This window comes from Episyrphus balteatus, chromosome 4, assembly GCF_945859705.1.
Source record: "Episyrphus balteatus chromosome 4, idEpiBalt1.1, whole genome shotgun sequence".
NCBI classification, from domain to species: domain Eukaryota; kingdom Metazoa; phylum Arthropoda; class Insecta; order Diptera; family Syrphidae; genus Episyrphus; species Episyrphus balteatus.
The window spans coordinates 48,141,757-48,163,288 of NC_079137.1; the positions used below are offsets into that span (position 1 = coordinate 48,141,757).

Genomic DNA, 21,532 nt, shown 5'->3' on the forward strand with positions numbered 1-21,532 from the left:
TTTTTGCATTTCTTATGAAATTCCTTAAAAAAATCAAATTTTAACTAATTCAAAATATTTTTTTTTTTAATCTTTGACATAAAAGCAACTTTTATCATAAGAGCAAGTACGTGCGGCCCCAGTCGTGCATTTTATTTTTTCTTCATTCGGAAGCAGTTATTTTCGGATCAAAGTACCGAAACAAGTTTTAGTTTACAGATATGAGTTCACAGTGAATAGACTCCTATGAATTTAGGTAAGAAAAATTACAAATTTATTTTTTTCAGATTTTCGAAAAAAAAAATCAAGGTTAACACCTTGCCGAAAAATAATGCATTTTCAAAAATTTCTTCCAAATTCATCGAATGAGATAATAATAAAGGTCTCTTGAAGATCTATTCATAACTGAAAATCAAAAGTTTCTTGAATGTTCGGTTGCTGAGTTATTTGCATACAAAGTTATAATTTTCGGACATTCGGAGGCAGATATTTGCGGATTAAGGTCTCAAAGCAAGCTCTGGTTCACAAATATGAGTTCACAGTGAACTGGCCTATGCATTATGATAAGAAAATCAAAAAATTATTTTGTTCAGATTTTCCAAAAAATCCAAGGTTAACCCCTTGCCGAAAAAAAATTTATTTTAAAAAATTTCCTCCAAATCCATCGAGTGAAATATCAAAAGATAGGTCTCTAAAAGCTCTATTCATAACTGAAAACCAAAAGTTTCTTAGATGTCTGGTTGCTGAGTTATTTGAATCCAAATATGGTTTTTCCATACATTCGTAGACCACCTGTATCTTTCTTAAAGAAAGTAAAAGCAATCGATTTTTATTGCCACACAACTAGAATTTATTGATAAAACTTTTCACAAAGCTTAACTTTTATTACAAAAAATGATTTAAAAACATTTCAATTCTTATTTTGAAATTTAAAAACACAAATTTCTCCAATAAAACACAAAATTGCAACCCCAAACGCCAATATCATAATCATCCAAATCCATTTAAAATCTTCAACTTTTAACGGTTGTAAATTGAGTTGGTCATCAGTAAAATTTAATTTTTCAACCATGCCAACACCAATTAATTCATAAAATGATCTTCTCCTCCAAAAATCCATCAATCCAGCTGATTGTATATCTAAAATATGAAAATTTAATATATTCCGATAAATTGAATTTTCATTCATAGCAAAAGACATTGGTGTATTTTTATGAAAACACAATTCATCAGCCAAACGAAATAATTGACGACGAAAAAATTTTTGCTGATTTGTATAAATTTTCCATACTTCACTATTTACTGTATAGGCATACATTGTGTTGAAATTATTTCGAACTTTTAGAAATGTATCAAGATTCGCTTCAATTACAAATAAATTTGAATACTTTTTTAAATTAGGCCTTAAATTTAATGCGGTATTAAAGTCAGATTTATAAATGTAAAATTTTAATCTAGATGATTGAAGTTCATCGAAAGATTTTATCATATTCTCCCTTGGAGCTTCAGTCATAAAGGACTGAAGAAATGCATCGTACGAGGTTACAATAATGATTCCCAATAAAAATATCAACAAATAGATGGTTTTAGTTGTGAAAGAAGCTTTTGGGTTTTCAGAGAATGTCTGTCTGTCTGTCCAAGAATTCCACGAAGACAATCAATGTTAAAGAAAGAATCAAAGATGAAGAAATTCCGATGTGATCCTGTGAACTTAGCGGCTACTGCAAGTGATACAGACAGCATAATGAACATCAAGATTGTTAAAACAAAAGCTTTCCAATGGAATTAAAGGCAAACATCTTATAAATAGGTATTTTCGACTCTATGGGAACTATTACACACCAATCACTAAACAAATACGGATAAGTATATAGGTTAGCTGGAAATTTAAGACGTAATGGAAAAGCACCAGAGGCGGCGGAAGGGGTGTGCGGAGTGTGCCCCCGCACACGGCCCCGCGCTTGCAGGGGCCCCGAGGGCGCCAAATGAAAATGTCTCGGTAATAATAAAATCCGAAAAACCATGTCTATTTTCTTTATTTATATTTTATAACAATCAAACAAAAAAAAATAATTTAAATTGGCTTGTTTCCACTCGATAGAAAAAGAAAATTGAACAATTTAAGATCATTGTTTAACTTTTTTTTCTAAAGTGGAGCACATATTTAGTTTGCCAAGCACCTTGGATTATCTAAAATTTTGGTCTTAAGATTTCAAATTTAATTTAAAACTTAATGAAATGTATACATTTTTTGTTACACAATCTCAGTGATAAAAAACTTTTTTTTCTTTTTTCTATTTTTCAATTTTGTAAAGGTATTTAAAATTGCATGAAATAATTTTTTGTATAAAGCTAAGAATGGGTAAACTTTATTTCCTGTAAAAAAATTTGTTTCCTCGCTAACGCTCTTAATGTATATAAACTGATTTTTTACACTTTGTTAAGGACGTAAAACATTTTTGTTTTCCGCCGCCAATTTGTTGATCTCCTGAAAAATGATTAAAAAGGACAAACTTATGAAGTGGAGTTTTTTAATGTTCGCTTTTCGAAACTCCGTATTCGAACACATTTTGCGGAATCATTGATGTTTCAAAATACGGACGGATTCACAATCCACCAAACTTTTCCGGTTTTAAATCAACAATTTTGATCAAACAAAAATGTGAATAATTTATGTATTTATTAGTTATTTCTTAAAAAAAAAAAATTTTAATTATAGATAAGTAGTATCTAACAGAGGAAAGCAAACATCAACAAAAACAATTCCCATTAGTCATTATAACTTCATTGAAAAACTTCCAACTAGATGATGAATAAAAACAAACCTAGAATAGTCAACTTTTTTATATATCTTCCTGCATCTAGCAGGGAAAGCCCCTTGGTTTTTTCCGGCCTCTTTTTTTTAATAGAAATCATAAACAAGTGATTTTAAAAAACAGTAGTTTAAAGAAAGAAACAAATCCCGGCTTTATGTCAATATAGCAATGGCACTCAGCGATATTACAGGTTGTTTGAAAAGTGTCAATTTTCAAATTTTAAGACTAACGTGAGACTAGCCTTACCAACCACATTCTTGTAAAATGTATATTTCTTTTAAGAACTGTACAAAATTTGTGTAGATAAGTGGTTCACGCAAAAACGGGACGATATGGATGATGTCCTTCTTTTTTTAATTAGAGATGGTTACCTTTGCATTAAGCAACGATACTCTTGGCAATGTAATGACTTTAAAATTTGAGTTTTTCGCCTCTTATTAAGAGGATTTAATATGGGGACGTTATTTCGTGTGAAAAATATAACTTCATTGGATATATAGGACATTTAAGCACAAATTTTGCATAATTATAAAGCCAGTATTTGTCCTACTGCATACAAAAACGTATATAGGACAAATAAGCATCAAATTCATCGAACAAATTTGGTCTATAGGACAATTTTTTTTTTATCTTAAAAACTAAAAGAGATAGGACGATTCTATTTGCAGCAATCGAAAGAGCGTGGTCGAAAATATAAGATGGCATATATAACTCATTTTCGGCAAAAATGGTCTGTAGGACAAATAAGAACTCACGTCACGCTATGTATATAATATTATACCAATTTTAGAGAATTACCTCAAATTTTACTCAAAAATTACTTACGATTTTATGAAAAAAAAATCAAGTGTTAGTTTTTAATAGTTTCTATATTTTGATGAAGAAAGTTTGAATTTTATTTTTTATTAAAATAGTCAAATTTTAGAAAATTTTACATTTAATTTTTTCTAAAATTTGGAATGTAGATAAATTATTTCTGCAAAATTTGATACCAATTTCACTTAAAATAGTTTTTTTTTTCCGAAAAATGTTTAGGTATAACGATTTCTAACGATTTTGATTTTTTTTCTAAAAATGCGCCTTAATAGGTAAATGAAATTGCTCAAATTCATTCAAGATTTTGTTAGGCAGGGCGGCCACTGCAGAAACGCTTAACTCATCAAGGTAAAGAAAATTTCAAATTTGAAGTGAAAGAGGGCTGTTAGTAATTACGAAAACCACAGTCCACAGGTCTTCCCGTCTGCATTAGGCACTGTTGGCGTGGTAAAACGAATTGTGCATCTCATAGAGCTTAAAGACGATATTGGTGTCAAATTAATGGTAATGCCATCTTCTTCTCAAATTCAGACGTTTTCCGGGTCAAAGGTTGTCAGTTTCATAACGCAGCATGTTTTAAGGTTAGAAACGATGGAAGTTTCATAAAGTCTTGTTTTTTGGTATGTTGGTAGATGAGTTAAACATTATTACTTAATCAAATAAAAATAAGACTCATTAGCAACGACCCAAAGTATATGCAAAACTACAAATAATTCAAAAAAAAGTCTCATATATTACGCTGCGCCCGCCCCTTTGAACTTATAGAGTTAAAAGGCAAATTTAATCTCAAATCAAAGCTAATAATTTCTTCTTTTGAAAACCAGAGGTCTTTCAAGTCAGAAATTGGAACTTAGGTCATGCAGTCTGTTTTAAAGGTAAGAGCGTTTTTCATTTCTAAGGTTCCCACAGGCTTGAGGGTGAAATGCCAAGCTTCGATCCGACAGACCTCTTAATTTTGAAAGAAGATGATATAACCTTTATTTTGACATCACTGAGTCATTAATTCCTATATTTATAAGATTTGCATAACACCTTTTGTTTCATTTTTCCTTGTATTTTAATCATTTTAGAAATACTGTGTATGGATTATAAAAAAAATCGAAGAACGAATTAATTTTTTTCTGATATCTACGTACATTTAACAAATCTTATCCTATATAAAAAGTTAAAAATTAAAGCAATTTGAAATTTAAGAACAAGTTCGTGAGATCGAGTCGTGCATAATGATAGTCCAAAATCATTTTCCTTGGGGCCCCACAAATTTACTCTCGCACACGCCTCATTTTGGTCTAGCGCCGCCTCTGAAAAGCACCTAATATTTCAATAGTTTCATTTAAAACACTTGGATACATATCGAAAGCTGAATTTGTTGTATCAATATTTGAAGTATTCAATCTAGCATTATGTCTTTTAGCGAAAGAATTGAAGATATGACCTGAATAGCCACCAATAAATTTACTGCCATTAGCGTTTTCAGAAACTATCAATGCTGGTGGAGACCCTCCAAATGTTATTGGCAGTATAACACCATTTAAGTTTTTCATTCGATTTGGAAAAATATCAATATTTTCAGCCAAAATGTGTTCTTCAATTATAAAATCACCGAAATTGGTATAGCTGAAGTACGTCGAAGAAGTTCCAAAATTCTCAAAAACTGCTATCACATTTATGATTTTATTCAGCCAGCAGAAATTAAAAATATTCTTCAATTCCGAATTACTTCTTGAAGAGTTCTTTAGTACAAAAATTACTTTTGAAAATCTGAAATTTTGAAAATGGTATTACAAAAGTTTTTTAAGAAATTGTAAATCACTTGAATCAAAATGAACTATGGTTAGAAGATTTCCATTAAGTTTTCTTTTCAAATAAAAAGAAGAAATATCAGTTGACAAAATTATAACTGGAATATCAAGTGAAATTGTTATACCACGTATTAATTTATCAGCAATAAACAATTCATTAGGTGATTTCAAAATAAATAAACTTTCAATTTGTTTGACTTTGTTAACATTTTCAATCAAATTCAAAAACTTGAAGCTAAATTTAGCTTTAGTTGTGTAAATTTCAGCAGGTAATAGTATTGCAACAAAAGCAACAATGCTGGTGATTGTTTTGTAATTCATTGCGAACTCAAAGATTTTGACTGAATTTTTTTGTTTAGCTTCTATTTGGATTTAGTGCGATATTTTTACTACTGTCAACTTATTTTAGTGGCTAATGGATTTGTTTAGGTTTTAATGTAAAACTATTTATTTCTTATATGTTGCTGCACTTAAGAGTGTAATTGCATGCGCATGTTGTTTCATTGTTTTTACATCAATTGATAGAACACAAAAAAGCTTTGAAATTCAAGAGTTCCCTGTATTCGGCCCCTATATATTGATAAAAGTTTAAAAAATGGGAAAAAATGAAAACATTTTTTAATCATTTGATGTTATAACTTATTAACAATCAAAATTTGTTTTTAAATAGTCTATTTAATAGACCGGAGCTCCAGAGCAAAACTAGAACAAATTCGTTCAAGAGTTTTTATTGCTGATTTTGATTCCTTGGTATAAAAGAATACTCCAGCCAAAAGTGCTACTAATTAAAAGTGCAATAATTCATTCTTAAAGAAAATTCAAAACAAATGAAAAGTTCTTCAGATATTTGAAAAAATGTCATACTGTCCTAACCTTGCGAGAAGAACCCGAACTTTGACTGACTATAAAATTGAATTTAACTAACTCACGGAATTCATTTGTATATAATTTTTTAGATAATTTCATTGTAAATAAGTCTGTCCTTGGACATTTTTGGTTTAAATGAGTAAAAATGGAGCTATGAAATAAAAACGGCACCGACCTCTTTTCCAAGATGGTGGCTGTTCCCGATGTTCTACCATCCCAAAAAATTCATTTTTACGATAAGGACATACACCCTAACACGTTCCATGAAAAAAATTTGTCCCGCGAAAAATGCAATTTGATTTACTAATTTGCCTGGCCTATTTTGTTTGAAACTCATTTGAATATTTTTTTCGTTTTTCAAGAGAAACTTTTCGTTGGTCGCTGATTTTACAAAGTTTGTTTTTTAGGCCATTGAAAACAGTAAAATAGTTGGTATTAAATGTTCTTCTATGCAATAGACCAAAGCTAATGGCTCTCCGTCGATCCATTCGATATGTATTTATAAAAATGCACATACACAATTGCACACAAGCTTATAAGGATGCAAATACATTTGTTTGTTTGTCATATTTAGTTTATATTAAATCAATCCCTCTAAGTATGTTTAATTTTAAAGTCTAAAAAATACCAATTTATACGATTTTATCGAGTTTTAAAAACTTGCTTTTAACTAAAAAAGTCAAAAATTTGGAAAAAGTGCTAATTTTTGAATAGGTACATTTAAGTTGTTTCTTGCATATTATCAAAGGATTTTACCTCTACTTTATTTCATTAGTACAAAGTTTGGACGTACCGGCTACATACACAAAATGCCCCTTGATTTAGTAAAAAAAAATAAAATCGTCAATTTTTAACTTTTTTTTCTTTGATTTTAGGTTAGAATTTCAGTGAAAAATAATTTTTAAAGTTTTTTAATCATCTTAACATGACAGAAAATTTAATTTTCTATGAAAAGTGTCTTTGAACCATTTCAAAGTTTGGCTTGGTTTCCGAGTTAAATCAAAAAAACTGAAAACCGACCAGTGTTGCCGTTTTCTCATAAATGCACCAATGGATTTAGTAGCACTTTTGGCTGGAGTATTCTTTTATGCCAAGGAATCACAATCAGCAATAAAAACTCTTGAACGAATTTGTTCCATTCAAAAGGGTCTATTCAATAGACTAAAATTCTTAAAACACAAAAATTTAAATAAAAAACATTCAATTTATTTAAGCTTGACCTAATAAGGTTAGTGTTCGGAAATGGACACTAGATGGCCGAAAATAGGAAACAAAGGCCGGATTTAGGAGAATCTGACTTTTTTATACAAAAACTTAAATAAAATATTTTTGGGAACTATTATTAACTTTTTTTTAACCATACCGATAAATTAATAAATAAAGTATATTTTATTTCAAGAATTATTCGAAAATGTTGATATTTGACGTTTCTGTGCTTTATTTTATGAGACAGAATCCTTAAGGGGCCGGCTACTAGCAACTCTACCCTATCTATTTATTATTGTTCATAAAAAAAATTTTATTTTCAAAGAACTTTTTGAAAAAAAAATGTATTCTTTTTTATTTCAAAGTTCATTGTTAAAATATAAAATTATTTTTTCTTCATTCAACTCATTTTATTGTAGAAGGTTAAATCGAAGTTTTTTGAAGGATGTCAAAGTTCTAGAGAAATTCAAATAATTTAAGAGAATTCAATAAAAATGAAGACATTTTTCAAATTTTTTATGAACTCTAATAAATAATTATATTACATTTTTTGAGAGCCAGTTTTTTAAAAGCACTTCATTCAATTTACTTGATGTTAATTTTGCAGTAAGGAATAAAAAGTATTAGTTTTTTTCGAGTCAGTAAAAAAAGTTACACATACGCCACAGTGATCGTTAAGATTTAGGGGTCTAACTACAAAAGTGTAGATATGTGCGTTAATTTCGATCAGGAGGCTATTTAGTAAAAATATCAAAAATATGCATACTAACGATTAAATAATGGTTAAACTTAGGTTTTTTTAAAAGCGTTAGCGATAAAACCTTCTATTGATTTTATATGTAGGTATATGAAACCCCCAAAATATTCTCTATTTTTGAATGAAAATTTGTTTTAATTTCCTTGAATGATTTGAGGCTTCAAATAAGAAACAACATGTTTAAAACATTAAACTAAGTAACACTTAGAAATTTTCACTGGTTGTTAAAAAAGTTAATCTTCAATTCGTCTGCAGTTCTTGTTATTTTAATTACTTCTTCATATGTGAAAGTTTTCTTTATCCATAAAAAAGGATATAAAATAAAGAGTGTTGTGACATAAAGGGATAAAATTTTCCAAATAGGCAAATTTTTTATTTTAGGCTTAAAATGGTTTCCTTGCAGAATTCTAAGCAATTTTTTAGGTAGTAACTCCCTGGCTATAAACAAAATCTGGTCATAAAAGATTTTGATTAAAGAATTTTGTCAAAGTTTTTTTTTTATTATTTTGGTTTTTTATTTTATGCCTTCAACACTTTGTGCTTTTCAATGATAAGAAATTTCATTCACAACTAAAAGACATAAAATTGCCTAAATCTATTTTGACTTAAGATAACATTTTTTGCCCAAACTTTATGATTTGTTTTTAACATAAAACTATAAAAGGGGGAAACCCAAAATCCAGTAAGTATACCTTATACTCAGATAAAGAACATAAAAAAAAAATACTTTTTGCCCACATTGTCTAAGTTATTCGTATATATTGCAACGTACACAGATTGCAGTCGTTAAAACTGGAAAACATATAAAATACTTTCTGTCTTTTTACTGTTTTCCATTTGAATTTTTTACGATTTTTTCTGATTTTTTTTTTTTTTATATATTTTATACCCTGTAACCTAAAAAATCCTTCCGTCAAAATGAGTTTGTTTGCAATTTTGTTTATATTTTTTTGTTGTTGTTGGTATGCTTTTGGTTTTGTTTGTAGAGTCGGTCGTCTATTGTATTTTTTCTTTGTAAAAACGAAGCGCAGGACAAAACTCATCATCATCATCATCGTCACATCAACATCATCCCCAATCACCACCTACAAACATATATATTCACAACAATCACAACCCTCTTGGTACTCATCGTCATTTTAACACAGAAACAGAAAAACAGAATGATGAGGAACAGAACAACGAAACATCAGCGATATTATTTTTCGTATTGGATCTCCCTTTGGTTGAGAGTATACTTTTCACAGAAATATCCAATTCCACGGGTAAATCTCATTTTTATGGTTCTAGCTATCAAAAGCCTTTAGGGGGTTGACTCGGCTCGACTTTGTTTTGAAGGGTTGTTTTTTTTTCACTTTTTTTTTGTCTATAGTTTATTAGTGCGAGTGTGTTTGTAATTTTATGGTTTTACGTAAAAAAAAGTAGTAGAAGTAGCAAAAACAGAATTATACAATAAAATAGAAAAAAAAAACACAAATTTCATTCTTAGTAAAAACAAAGCGAAATCTGATTAAATTGTATTAACGATCTCTCGTAAAGGGAAACACTTTCCCCAGCATGCGCATGCATTCGTGCGTTAATTTTACTTAACCATTATTATCAACCCTATAAACAAACCATATGGCAGTGATGAGAGAGGATTGAGGGCTGCAAAACGGTATAGAAAATCAACCCCTTAGAAAGTAATATGAAAGAACACAAATTAGATGTGTCGATAGTGGAAATAATTATTCGAAATTAAATTGCAGAAAATCGCACACAAGTGATTTTAAATGCATCTTCAAGATTTTCAAGGCAAGTTGATATTTTAGGTATTTTGATGTGTTTAAGGGTGAGTATTGGTTTAATGGAAAATCAAGACTCTAATTTACTTAGACGATCGATGGTAGAAAGTAGTACGATTGATTAATTAATGGATGATATAAGTCAGTGGAATAAGTCCTATAAAAGACAACAACTATACAACTCGTACAGTACATTTGTATAGTTGTACAGTCCAGTTATAATACAGTAAAGTGTATGCAAGAGAACAGAACTATGTACATATGTATCCACTCAAAACAGAGCATCTTCGCTCTTTTGTAAGAACTCAACAGGGACCTTTATGTGTAATGAGTACATGAGATTCTGTACTAAGTACAAAAAATCTGGGCATAATAGCGTTTATTCAGAACAAAAAAATGCAGTACTCAGTACATATAAGTCTCCACTGAGCTTTTTAAACTTGTACAAACGACGTATTGTGTGTATAAAAATTTGTACTCTTTATGTCGAATCTAACGTACATTAAACACTGTATAGTAAAATAAATTTCATATTGAAACATACTTTTTGTCCTCAACAATTGAATATGTATACATTTAGTCTGTATCTATAGCGTACATTAAAAACTGTTCTTAGTACGCAACAGTACAATTCATATTGTAATTCATACAGTACAATACAATTCATATTGTAATATACTTTTTGTCTTCAGTCATTGAATAAGTATGCATTGAGTCTGTAACTATAGCGTACATTACAAACTGTACTCTTTACAATACAGTACAATTCATATAGTAACATTCTTTTTGCCCTCAAAAGTTCTACATAATTTATGATGTTATGAGTACATATTCTATGCGGTGTAAAAATGGTAAAAGTGTACAAATGTTTTGTACTCTAAAGATCGCTGTAACCAATAATTTTGGGTATTTTTGGTTGAGCTATTCTTTTGAAAGTTTTCAATGACAGAGCTAGTTGCATTCCTCATTTAAAATAATAAATTAGATTATATTAAAATTTGTACGATTTTAAATGTACCTTTCAGCACATCTTAAGTCTGTATTCATTGTTTTCAACTTGACCACCTATTTTAAATTTGTTGAAAATTATTTACGACCACAAAAACATGTTTGTACAACCGATGCGTTGTTTTAAGTTTCATTTATGAGGCAAAAGCTGCAACTTATCAAAAAATAGTGAAAGTAAAGCATCTTTTTATCTCTACAAAATGAAACAGAATGTCGTCGTAACTTTTGAATTTATTTTATTCAATCATCATTAAATTTATTTCTTTAGAAACTTTGTTGTTTTTGGTATGAGACAACGAACCCTTTTTTTTGCAAAACCAACCAACAAACATCAAGGGTCACAAGAGAAGCGGCTAAAACTTCAACTGTTCGTTGAAAGAAATTATAGCGAAAGATATTGTTTGAATTTAGTGCTGGCAAGATAAAATTCTATTAGGTTAATGGGGTACCTATATATTTTAATTGGATTTTGTTTTTCATCATTAAAACAAAGCAAAAAAAATAAAATAAAATAAAAAAAAAATATATTTTAAGGGTTTAAAACAATTTAGAGATAAAGATGGAGTTTTAACACCTTTTAAGTGCACCCGAGGGATTAAGTTTTATATTTAATGACTGTGATATAAAAAAATGAAAAAATATAAAGACACTGAGTCACGGCGATGATTTCATTTTGCAAAGATCAAAGAACATAACAACTCGCGAAACTTCCTACAAAATTGTCACTTAAAATATGATTGGGTTGAGTTGGAAGCATTAACCGTTAAAAAGATGTTTATAGTACAGTTTCGAAGAAGCACAATTTTAATTTCTTTTGACCTAAGCATTTTATACCCAGCAAATGGGATGGTGAATTGATAAATTAAAATTGTTTGCCATGACTGTTTGACAGGCTTTTTATTGAGCCTTGAATAGAGAAACGTTCTTAAAGGGGCATGGGACTCACAATATTCCTTTACTATTTCATATTTTCTGAGTACATATTTTCATTCTACTTTCAAATCAACATCAAAAGGGTAAGAAGTAAAAAAGGACCGCACCTCAACCTATTTCCATTCAAATTGAATGAAAAGTATCAAAAATAAATTCAAGTATCAAGTGGTCATTCCATAAAAGGAACTTAAAACTTCGAAAACGTTCAGTAGTTCAATACTTTTTCATTACTTACAATTCACAGGCACAAGCGCTATGTTATTAATTAGGTCACTGGGAAAGAAATTTGAAAAAAAAAACTGTCAAATATTTAGTTTCGAATGGGTTCTCTTAAGTTTTGTTTACGTTACGCGTTTATAATACGCTACGTTACGTTGCGTTACGTTATGTCACGTAACGTTACGCTACGTAAACAAAATTTTTAAAAATCTCAGTGTAAAATATTTGACTTAAATTTTCAACAATTTTTAAGGTTTGATTTGGTTTCAAATAATTGTACTTAAAACAAATTCCCAGTTTCAATGTTATGAAAGAAGTTCCACTGAAAAAGCTGAGTGGCTTTCATCGAATTACTTCACTGGGGTTGAGATGTTAGTTATCTTGTTTTCGATAGGTTTACATAAAAAACTTTTTGAGTTTTCTTAAAATCAAAAACCATTTCTCAGAAATCATTTAATCAAATATTTTTTTTTTTTTGCATTCGTGTATGAATCTAGTTAATCTCGTTTAGCATTTTGGCTGCAAGAATTTGATGAACTTGTTTACGTAGTCAACTTTAACCAATAGGTAAAACTTAAATCAAGTTAATAGCGAATACATTTTAAGAGCTTTCTAAACAAAAGAGTTAAGGCACAAACCTTGTTTGCAACTGTGAAGTTTTTATAATAATCCATTTCTGATCTTCAGCATAGTAAATATTGGTGAATTATACTTTCGGAACTAAAAAACAACTTACAAGATATAAACCTCCAGTTTTTTTTTTTAAACGCAAGATAACTCAAAAATTAATAAATTTAAAGGATCCTAAAAACAAGTTTAATCCTCTTCGCTTTTGTTCTTGAAAAAGACAACCTGTTTAAAGTTTTAGTTTAAAATTCACTAAATTTAGTATTTCTGAGCTAAGAAAGCTTAAGTATAATCTTTAAAACCCCTTAATTTTGGTTAATTTAAAGTTGGTGACGGTTTTTTTTTTACTCCACATTTTGACTTTACCGTCGAGAATTCACCAATTAAAATATTCCCATCTTCCCTCAACCATATTTTTCACTTTTTTTTGTAGACAGCAAAAAAAAAAGTAATAATTCCTTCACCAAAAGTTATGTTTATGCGTTCTTCAAATTAAAACCCGCCAGCAGCTGCTGTAGCACCTACAAACATTTATATACACACACTCTCGTATATAAAATAAGTTGAAGATTTGAGAAATTCATTTCTGTGAGATTGCTCTCTCGCGTGAAATAAATTAACAGCAGTTGTGAAAAATGTCGACTTATTTGCATAACGCGCATACCTAAAAAGCCACCTCTTTTATTTTTTTTTTTTTTTTCATGTTTCATCTCCTCGCATATTTCTTTAGAGAAGATTGTAAAATTCCAACACACATATTTTTCTGTATATATACATTTTGTGTCTGCATTTAAATTAAAAAATAAAAAAAAAATATTTTTGTATACAAAATCTTAATACTTACATATGATATTTAGCCGAGCTGGCGGTGAGGCCTGACGTGCTCCACTTGAGTCAGTTGTAGCTATGCATGCATAGTCTCCGCCATCTAAATCCTTGACAACATTATTCACATGCAGATTGGAGCCAACTTGATGTACACGAGTAGAGTTCTGAATGGCATGACCTGAAATGGAAAATAAAAGTTCTATTGTTAAGAAGAGAGAGCAGAGCAAAAAGCATCATAGTAGCGCGAGAAAGCGCATATAAAAAAGATTCTACAATGTTTATATTTTTGTATCTTTTGATGCAGGGGCGGATTTATTGAAGTATAAATTGACTTTTCTAACCTTTTTTGTACCAAATTCTCACCACACATCCTTACCTTAGAAAAAGACTTAAAAGTTAAAAGGATTCACCAGCTGATAGTAAGGACATAATAAATCCACCACTGTACTGTATCTTTGCAAAAAAAATGTATAGACAAAAAAAAAGAACTCATATTTATGTACATTATTTGGGTTTATTTTTTTGTTGTTGACGTACTTCAAGTTTGAGAAATTGCAATACAAAAGAAAAATGAGAGAAATGAAATGCACACAATTTTTGAAGAGTGAGGTGTAGATTTATTACGAGGCTTGTTGAGTGTCTTCTTGTTCGCACCCTTAAAGTGCAATGTATAAGGTTCTTCTACTCGTATACACATATGTGGATTGTGGATACTTCAAACTCTCTAAAGTGTTATCATTATCACGCGAAAAAATGACGAAGATGAAGTTGAACAATGCAACATAACATAGAAAGGAGTAGCACATCGACATTAGTATTCAACAGAAAACAAGAATGGAAAAATAAAATTGAGGACAATCACAATAATGTCAGAAAGAATAAAAATGCGAATTAAGAGTTTTTTTTCAGTCAAAGAATTTCTATTCTGATTATGAGTAGGTACATTAACCGCAGTCAATATTGAACATTAGTGGTGTTAAAATTCGCAGAGAAAAGAACTACATAATGTCTTAAATTGTAGAATAAAATATTATTGAAAATGAATAGGTAAGTATGAGGCAGCATGAGCTTTGACAAAAATTAACACTATTAGATCTATTGTCACAGAAACCCTGGACAAAAGATAAACCAAACATCATGTTGACTTCAACCTTATTTGTGTTAAATTTTTCGAAAATATTAAAATGATTTTAAAAGATGAAAAAATTGTATACTTCTTCTAGAAAAAATAACAAATTCAATAAAAAAAATTACCACGTGCGCAAGGACATAGCGCCTCAAAAGGTTTTAAAAAAGGCATTTTTGATTTTCTTGATTTTCTTATCTCAAAAACTTGATATGATAGAATTTTTCTGACTTTGGATTCGAAATCAACACACGTTGACGAGTATAATTGAACTTGGCAGCATACGATTACGATTTTAGAATTGAATCAGAAGGTTTAAAAATCTCAATTTTATTGAAACGGGGTTAAAAAGGGTCATGTTCTGATGTTTATTCTAAAAAGAAAACTATTATTTACATAAGTTTGTACCTCTATTATAAATACAGTCATTTTTCCAGCGTTTATAAACAATCAATCAAATTTAATTTCGTCAATAAAATACCCATGCAAACAAAATGACTTTTATGATAAGGACAAGTCTGACATAAATTCTTCGTATAAAAATAAAAATGCTGTTTTCCATTTGTTTAAAGGACTGTTATAATTATATTAGGGACATAATGTTACTTGTGTTTACGAAAAATATAAAAAAATAAAAATCCCAAACATATTGAATACATATTAATATTTTGAAATTTTTTAATCGAACGAAAAATTTCGTCAGGCACGGTACAGTGTACAGGTGTGTCAAAATGCTAAACTATGAAAAATGCTAAACTATGAAAAAAAGTGTAATAGCTTTTGAAAGTTGCATTGCTTATTAAAATTAAATTTTGCGTTAACAATTTTTATTTTTATTAATATCTTTGGCTCGCTCAAAGTATAGGAAGAAATCAAAGAAATTTGTATTTTTACAGATTTTTGAAATTTACTTTTTTTTTTAACTGCGCCGTTTGGATACAAAAAAAAAATATAATTTAATATTTATTTTTAATTCCAAGAAAAAACTTTTAAGCTTATATTTGTTGAAACTGAACACTTAGTAAAGAAGCTGCGAAATAATAAGCGAAGGAAAAAATATCATTTTTTTATATAAAATCGTTTTTTTCTTAACAACTTCAACCGATTTGAGCGAGCCAAAGACGGACGATATTATAATTTTTATTTACATATTTTTAAAGCTCAGACCCTAGTACAACTTCTGACTGAATACTATTACATTGCAAAATTAGAGTACTTTTTTCGGCCATACAAAAGTGACACACCCAAGCACATTCCATAAAAAATATGCAATTTTATTTACTAATTTGATTATGCTATAGGTAACACAAACAAAAATTTCAATATGATTGCTAACTGCGTAAGCAGATTAAAATAAAATCCTATTTCGTCGGGTACCTCTATTTTTTACAAGTATTGGTTTCGTGTCAAAAAAAATTGAGGTTTTAATAAAATCCAGCATTCCGATGATGGAGAATTCCAAGAAAGAGGGTCTCTCAATTCCGTCCGTCTATGCGTCCATCTCTACACATTTCAATGAAAAAAGTTTTTTTTTTTTAAACGCCTCTTATGATTTTTATTACAAAAATACTTGTTGTTGTAAAAAGGTCGTACTTTTGAAAAAAGGTCGTACTTTTGAAAAAAGTAAGTACTTTTTGAACCGTAACTTGCCATAGAACCGTTTTCTTGATGTCTGACTTTCTACTAAGCTACACGATCGATATCCATGAAAATTTTTTGTTATAAAAAGTTTTTATTAACTACTATTAAAATTAAGAAAATTTTTAAAAAAGAAAAAAAACTCAAACATTTTTTTTTAAATCATTTTTTGAAAACGGACCAATGAATTTTTTTGAAACTTTGCTTTAATATGTCTAAAATTTTCTTTTCATTGGCATACATTTTTTTGTTTTAATGTTTAAATTTTTTATTTATTTTTCAATTTTCCATCCGAAATTATAAATTTCCTTATTAATACAGTAAAATAAGGAGAAAAAAGGGGTAAATCTCGGAATGAATGTTAGTAGAAATTTTTTTTGCTCAATATCTTCCTTTTGCCATTCTATAACATATCTCAAAAGTCTAGAAAAATCTCATGTCCGCTTGTCGCGATTTCAAGGTCAAATCGCGAAATGGAGATTTTCAAAACTAGCAAAAATAGGCTATGGTATTATATACACATATGATACATGATTTCAAGGTATTTTTTAATGATGATTCCAAAAAATCTAAAATCAAGACAAACTGACGTCTCTGGAAAAAGTTATACCTGTTTTTCATCTGTCAACTCATATTATTATAACAGTTGCAAACTTACTGCCGAAAAACCCTTAAAAGTTATGATAGATGAACCAAATTTTGCATGAAGATTTTAGAATCCATCATTATTAAAAATCAAAACAATCCATTACGAAAAATATATATACCTACGAAATAATGGTATTTTTTGATGGAGGGGCAAATTTTAGGATATGCACTAAAGAAGATTCTTGTTCATCTTAGGAATAAGTGCTAATAGGCTAATTTTTTCATTTTAATCTTTGTTTGGATATTCTTTAACTACCCTCAAAAATCTAAAAAAATCTCATGTCCGGAAGTCCCAATTTTCTTGGTTTGAAGATAAGTTGCAGATTTAAAAAAATTGAAAAACTACACTTCAGATATTTGTGTCAGATCAACATGAATAAGGTGCATTACTTTTCAGGGATGGTCAGGTTGACTTGTTTGTGAGTTTTGTTGGAATAAGTGTTAAAAAATACCTTTAAATCATGTCGCTTATGTTGGTATACATATAAAAATTTAAACTTTTCTTATTAATTTTTTAAAATCTGCACCTTATTTTCAAACCAAGAAAATTAGGACTTGCGGACATGAGATTTTTTTAGATTTTTGAGGGTAGTTAAAGAATATCCAAACAAAGATTAAAATGAAAAAATTAGCCTATTAGCACTTTTTCCTAAGATGAACAAGAATCTTCTTTAGTGCATATCCCAAAATTTGCCGCTCCATCAAAAAATACCATTATTTCGTAGGTATATATATTTTTTGTAATGGATTGTTTTGATTTTTAATAATGATGGATTCTAAAATCTTCATGCAAAATTTGGTTCATCTACCATAACTTTTAAGGGTTTTTCGGCAGTGAGTTTGCAACTGTTATAATAATATGAGTTGACAGATGAAAAACAGGTATAACTTTTTCCAGAGACGTCAGATTGTCTTGATTTTAGATTTTTTGGAATCAGCATTAAAAAATACTTTGAAATCATGTATCATATGTGTATATAATACCATAGCCTATTTTTGCTAGTTTTGAAAATCTCCATTTCGCGATTTGACCTTGAAATCGCGACAAGCGGACATGAGATTTTTCTAGACTTTTGAGATATGTTATAGAATGGCAAAAGGAAGATATTGAGCAAAAAAAATTTCTACTAACATTCATTCCGAGGTTAAACCCTTATTTGACTGGATTATATCAGGTAATTTGAGATCTTGTAAATACTCCGGATGTAATAAATAAGTTTTAAAATCGAAAGAATTTATTCCCAAATAGTGTCAGAGTACGATATAATTGTTGTTGTAAGACATCACGGGACAAAGTCATTGTGGGACATCTATCTATTCAATAAAAAAAGCTCGAAATTTGATATTTCCGCTCTGTGTTTTCAAGTATTGAAAAAATTCTAGACGTAATAGAATAAATCTGTTAGAAGTTTTGATTTCACCTCACTAAAGTCAAATAAAATAAATCACGTCAGTTAATTCTTGTCCCGACATTTTTTTAATTTTTTCCGACCAGGATTATTCTAGTACACTAAAATAGTACACAATATAAACAAATTGTAAGCAATAAGAAAACTTTTTTCCTACATATTCATCTCCAGCTTCATCCATAAATTGTTCAATAAAGTGATTGTGAAATTTATTAGATTTCTCTCTATTGTTTAACCCCATATTATAGCTTACCATTATGAGTCCAAGAATAATCCATTCCACCAACAGGAGTCGCATGACATGTAAATACAACTGAATCACCTTCAATGACTGTCTGACTCTGTGGTAACGTTACAAATCTCGATGTTTCAGCATTTATACTTCCAATTACTGAAAAGAAAAAAAAAATGGAAGTTAATTTAATAAAAAAAAGTTATGTAACCAAAAGCCTTCAGGCAGGACATTCACAGTCTGTATAAACAAAGAAAACATCATACAAAAAAAAAAAACTGTTCTTAATGAGACGACTTTAAAAAAAATACAGCCAGGTCTATACAATGTGTATACCTTGCTTCTGCACTATGTTGCATACAATTTAAATAAAATGTAAACTGCAATAATAAGGGTGCAATTGAAATTGCATTGCAAGAAAAACCACCAGCGAGTGAAAAAAAAACACGACAGAAAATTAATATTCTATGAAAGTCTTTTATACAATAAAAAAAAAATAAAGAAATTCTATAAAAAATTTACATAAGTATGTGTGAGGTTTTTTTTTTTTGTTTTGTATAAAGTAGGTATACACATTCAACATTGCACTTGAGAAATGAGTTTGCTTTTCATTTATCGTCTCAATTTGCAGAAATATTATACTCTTGGCCACCAGGATGAAGGACGACGATGATGATTATGATGCTGATGAAGCCAACACCAACGACAACTTCAACTTTAACCATATACAACAATCATGACAAGGAGTAACGAGCTGCTATAGGACTTGTATAATACTTTATATACAGACGTAGACATTGAGGAAATAATTATGGTTACTTTCTTTTCTATATCACACCACTACCACTATACTATAACCATTCACATGAAGATTTAATGATGATTTCACGCTTTAGTGGTCTTGTTAATTTGATTTTAGGATGGTGAGTCCCTATAGCTGAGTCCTTTCATGAAGCAATTATAAAATTAAGGATTCAATTTAAAACCAGAACATTGCAACAACAACAAAAAAATTGTATCAGCATATTTAAATTCAAGCTAGCATTCAGTATTCATAGAATTAAAATAAAAAATTTCAAGAATGTATAAGGGCAAAAAGGCGAAAAAAAGCTGACAAGTGTAATTTTTTGCAACATTATTCTCAGAAAATAAATTGCAGAGATTATTTCAAGATCTTGTTTTCAAATTGGCTCACGAATTAAATTCAAGTGTTGTTTATAATTTTTTTGGGGTGTTAGATTGGATTTTTGGGGGACGTAGAATTTTTGTATTTTAATAAGGCATCAATTTAGGTGAAGGTAATAGGCATTTATTTTTTTCATAATCGTTATAATTTGTAAAATGAATGAGGAAGTCATTAATAAATTAAAAAACTCATATTTTTTCACCACCTCACCTTTTTTTGAGATTCAAGCAGTTTTCGAGAATTTTATTCGAAAATAATAAATGGTGCATCTCGGATGCTAACCAAAATTGACCACAATTGATATGAAAGCACCAAATATTGATTTAATTAATCAAGTAATATTTTTTTTTTTTCTGGTTCCATAGAACCAACCAATTCAAAAACTTAAAATTGATTTTACTAAGCGGGATTCCGACGAAAACAGCAAAATTTTCATTTAAATGTCAAAAAACCGTTTTTGACATCTTTTTTTAAATGTGTTTATGTTGTTGTTTTAAAGCTGTTCCTAATTTTTGTACCTCTAAGTTCAATATTTCGAAAGTTAGCTATTTCACTTTTTTCAACGAACAAAAATTCAAAAGTTGTTAAAAGTACATTTCAATCTCTATAAAGCCAAACCAAAAAACCTCTAATGAAAACAAAGAACTAGAAATTTGAACCCCAAAAAATTAATTTTAATATGAACATTTTTAAATAACAAATAACAAATTTTTGGAACATTAGAACTTGAGTGATTTTGCACTTGAAACAACTTTTGGGTTTTTATTTTTCAAAAAAGTGGGATCATTTTTATTTTTTATACTAAAAATTTGGATTTTTAAAATCAATAATTTTTTTAAATTTTAGAATATATAAAAACTTAAAAAATTGAGAATTTAAAACATTCTTGTTTTCAGCCCCTAGAAACGACACACCTTTGAAAATTTAATTTTTGAAAAAAGGGGGGCTAGATAAAAATTGGCTCGAAGACACCTGTTTTTTAAGATTTTTCTAAAAAAAATTTGGGAGATTCCGAAACAAATAGGCAACAACTTGGAACGAATTTCTTAAAAAGGGGGCGTACTTCAATTTGCAACTAAGCTTTCTCAAGAGAAGTTAGATTTAAATTTAGATAAAAAGTTTAAATAGACTTAATATCAAAACAGGAAGGAGTCAATGAATTTGAGGTACAAAGAAAGTGGGAATGAGCGTTATACCAAATAAAAGCTTGTGGTTTGTTGTATGGGAGTGTCTAGTATTTTGAAAATCTGTCAATTGAATGTTGCTCATCAAACTTCATGATGGGATGTTAAAAAATTTCTTGAGACCGGGACTATGAACAGAAAGAAACGCTCTAGGAGGCAAAAAAAAATCGATTTCGTCGATCTACAGGAAAAGTTAAAGGAAAGTAATTTCGTCAAGTTCAGTGAATAAAAGGCTCGTAAGAGCTCTCAGGCACTCAAGCAGCATTTAGTGCTGAAGCATTTCAAAACAATGTTACAATTTTGTTGCGGATGGGAGGATTCTTGCGCGATGAAAGCCAAAGGAAAGATCGAGCTCTGAATGCATTTTACGGATAGCTTCCAAAAACTGAAGGAGTCATAGTGTGCGAATGCCTTCTGGAGATGAAAAATGTAGAATGGTCTTTCTAGAATCTGAAGTCACTATAGAA

The 21,532-nt window shown here is 29.4% G+C and overlaps 1 protein-coding gene across 2 annotated transcripts in view; it reads right to left on the minus strand.

The window, feature by feature from the left end:
- Positions 1 to 21,532, minus strand: part of LOC129917784 (tyrosine-protein kinase-like otk) — a 120,618-nt gene that overhangs the window by 68,141 nt on the left and 30,945 nt on the right. The window contains exons 1-3 of one of the 2 annotated variants that reach the window (XM_055997927.1): positions 19,032 to 19,140; positions 18,717 to 18,854; positions 13,659 to 13,820 (exon numbers count right to left, since the gene is read on the minus strand). In XM_055997927.1, the coding sequence (XP_055853902.1) occupies positions 13,659 to 13,820; positions 18,717 to 18,741 (187 nt within the window). In that variant the 5' untranslated portion in view covers positions 18,742 to 18,854; positions 19,032 to 19,140. Of the gene's footprint in view, positions 1 to 13,658; positions 13,821 to 18,716; positions 18,855 to 19,031; positions 19,141 to 21,532 lie in introns of those variants that run through there. The other variant, XM_055997926.1, reaches the window with a different exon arrangement.